Source organism: Leucopleurus acutus (assembly GCF_964270905.1).
Source record: "Leucopleurus acutus genome assembly, chromosome: 8".
Classification (NCBI taxonomy): Eukaryota; Metazoa; Chordata; class Mammalia; order Artiodactyla; family Delphinidae; genus Leucopleurus; species Leucopleurus acutus.
In genome coordinates, this window is record NC_139151.1 from 60972895 (window position 1) to 60976019 (window position 3125).

Consider the following 3125-nt stretch of genomic DNA (forward strand, 5'->3'; position numbering starts at 1 on the left):
TCTCTCTTAGGTTTGAGGTCTACCATAGAGCCCCTGTAATGCCAGTATCCTCTCTATATTTCAAGCCTTCTTGACAGTTTTTACGCTCTAAGATAGAAGTTTCATCCATTACTGACTGTGTATGGCCCCCTTCCTTTTCTCATTTCCCTTGACCTTGACAAAGGCACCCTATCTGCAGACCTTCAGGGACCTTCCCATATCCTTAGGGAAAGAAATGAGTAAAAGGAATCAGGAAATTGTGCTGAAAGTTCTTTATTAGGCAGAAGCCATACCCTTGAGGGTAGACATTATTTCCCCAAGTTCAGAAAATAGAATCTAGGGAAATATGGTCTTCCGATGGTCACCAAGAAATAGGCCAGGATCTCAATGGTACTTGTGGGCCAAGGCAGTAGCCACACCGGCCACCACCTTCTGATAGGCAGACTGAACCTCCGGGGTGAATTCCTTGCCAAAGTGGCGAGCCAGCACAACCACCAGCACGTTGCCTAGGAGCTGTGTGGGAGAGATAAAAAGCAAGAGCATGGTTAGTAGAGGGACCCAGCTTAGAGTATTTAAGTCTCATCCCCAACTGTGTCCCTAGGGTATAAGCAGAAAGGTAGCTGAAGTGTAGGTGTTACTACTGATGTGAACCCATCCATATCAGCCTGAATTTATATTTAGAAAGGTTTCTCTCTTTCTGCCTTAATCCAGAACGTGTTTTCATTTTTATTCTTTAGGACCATTTTAAGAAGCAATACAACATTTTATCCTCCTTCCTTCAAAAGGAAGAGATAAGAGGAAAATATTAGATAACATTTTTTAAGTGGATAAAAAAAGAGAGTCTTTTTTAAAAATTAGACACTCAAAACAAAGTGTGATTGAAAAAGGAGAAGGCATTGCAAGAGAACAAACGAGGAGAACAAGAATGAATAAGAGGAGGTGATGGTTGTGAGCAAACAGGGTAAAATAAAGTACAATAAACAAAATGGTCCCCAGGAGTCCATAGTGCCGTACCCAGAATACCTCTCTTCCATTCTAAACTGCATCCTGCCATTGAGCCCTCTCCCCATGACACGAGCGTGACCACAAAAAGAAGAAGAAGGAGAACATTGATGGTCCCATAGACTCACCCTGAAGTTCTCAGGATCCACGTGCAGCTTGTCACAGTGCAGCTCACTCAGCGCAGCAAACGTACCCTTGAGGTCGTCGAGATGCTTCAGGCCCTCACCAAAGGAGGCTAGCACCTTCTTGCCATGTTTCTTCACGTTAGGGTTTTTCATAACAGCATCAGCAGTGGACAGGTCCCCAAAGGACTCAAAGAACCTCTGAGTCCAGGGGTAGACAACCAGCAGCCTAAGGGGTGAAAACAGCAAAAGGACAGAGGGAGTCAGCACCTGTCAGAATCTCAGGGGCTTTTTCTGTCCCCACGTGCCCAGCTGCCATTCACTCTCCTTAAGCGTGCCTTGTAAGCTGCATACCTACCTGCCCAGGGCCTCACCACCAACTTCCTCCACGTTCACCTTGCCCCATAGGGCAGTGACGGCAGACTTCTCCTCACCAGTCAGATGCACCATGGTGTCTGTTCGTGTAGTTGCTAGTGAACACGGTTGTGTCAGAAGCAAGTGTAAGCAGCCGCTAGCCCTGCTCCTCCTTTAAGCCCCACCCAGCTTCCTGCCCTCCCTGCTTCTGAGAGCAGATTGGTCCAGGGCACAGCACAAGTTCATTGGTTTGGGGGAATGTGAGATGCACTCTTGTTCCTCAGTTCCCTTCATCTGTGATTGTCTGGTCCAGTGTGTCGGGACTCAGAAACCCTGCTTTCCCTGTACTTACCTCCCAGCTTCATTTCCTTCATCAGTAGCTTCTACAAATATACTGCCAGTCTCATTTATGCATAAATGTTTTAGTCAACTTTGTGGAATGTATCTTACAGTTTAACCCATCCAACACTTTCAATTCATACATAAGAAAACTGAAACCTAGAAAGCAAAAATTTTATGAAGTTGACTCTATATGGAGCTTCACTTTGTTTCTAGATATGTTTATAAGTGGTTGGAGTGGATAAATATTTTGCCATAGATTTAACTTTCTTTCTCCTTTGTATAATACTTTGGGTCACAAAATTCTTTCCTTTCCCATCCCTTCATTGAAATAAAGGTCCATTAAGTGAAAGAAAAGTAATAAATATTGTCTCTCTACCACCTACTGAAATAGGTTTGGGGAGCATGCATTATAATGGGAACAATTTAATGAGAAATAAAGAAAAATATGTGATACCTATTGCATAAGTACTTAAATATATGATGTGAATAAAGAGAGAATGCAAAGGAATTGCAAACAAGATTTATCTTATTCAGCCTGTTAAAGTCTAACAGGGTTTCTGGGAAAATGCCAAGTGCAGAAATTTCCACAGCTGGGTCCTCAAGAAAAAAGTGGAGTTGGACCAAGGAATGAAGATTCAAAGCAAATTTCACTCTTTTCTCAATTCAACATAATACTACAATGGTATACAAATATATACCCACCAGCATAGCTGGAAAGAAGGAAAGAAGGAAGGAAAGAAGGAAGGAAGGAAGGGAGGAAGGAGGGAGGGAGGAAGGAGGGAGGGAGGAAGGGGGGAGGGAGGGAGGCACAAAGGAAGGAGGGAAGAAGGGAGGGAATGGAAGGAGTAAGAGAAGGGAAAATAATGGAATGAAAGGGAAGGAGGAGGGAAAAGAATATAAAGAAGAGGAGAGATGGACAATTCCAAAATTTCACAAGGCTGTAGATAAAGAAAAGTGCTTATACTTTGCTAACGATAGTGTAAAACAGTAGAATTGCTTTTGAGAATATTTGGTGGTGTCTACTGAAGCAGAATATATGCAGCACCTATGACCTGGCAATTATACTTTTAGATATACAGAAATGCTTGCTTGTGTGCATCCAAAGACATGTATAGGAATGCTTGTAACATCAATATGCCTCAGAATCTCAATTCAGTAGCAACTTAATTGTTCCTCATTTAGTGGAATAGATAAATTATACTATGGTAAAAGAATGAAATATTATACAACAATGAAAAGAATCTGTATCACATGCTGTAATACAGATTAATTGTACAACATAATGTTGATTAAAAATTACCAGGGATAATAATTCAAATTATATGA

The 3125-nt window shown here is 41.9% G+C and overlaps 1 protein-coding gene across 1 annotated transcript; it reads right to left on the minus strand.

Annotated features, from left to right (window-relative positions):
- Positions 1 to 236: 236 nt before the first annotated feature.
- LOC309965209 (hemoglobin subunit beta) lies at positions 237 to 1620 on the minus strand. The gene is made up of 3 exons (XM_082844582.1): positions 1462 to 1620; positions 1110 to 1332; positions 237 to 492 (listed from the first exon to the last, which is right to left on the minus strand). The coding sequence occupies exons 1-3, from the start codon at positions 1551 to 1553 to the stop codon at positions 364 to 366; spliced, it is 444 nt and encodes a 147-aa protein (XP_082700708.1). The 5' UTR covers positions 1554 to 1620; the 3' UTR covers positions 237 to 363.
- Between the last annotated feature and the right edge of the window lie 1505 nt (positions 1621 to 3125).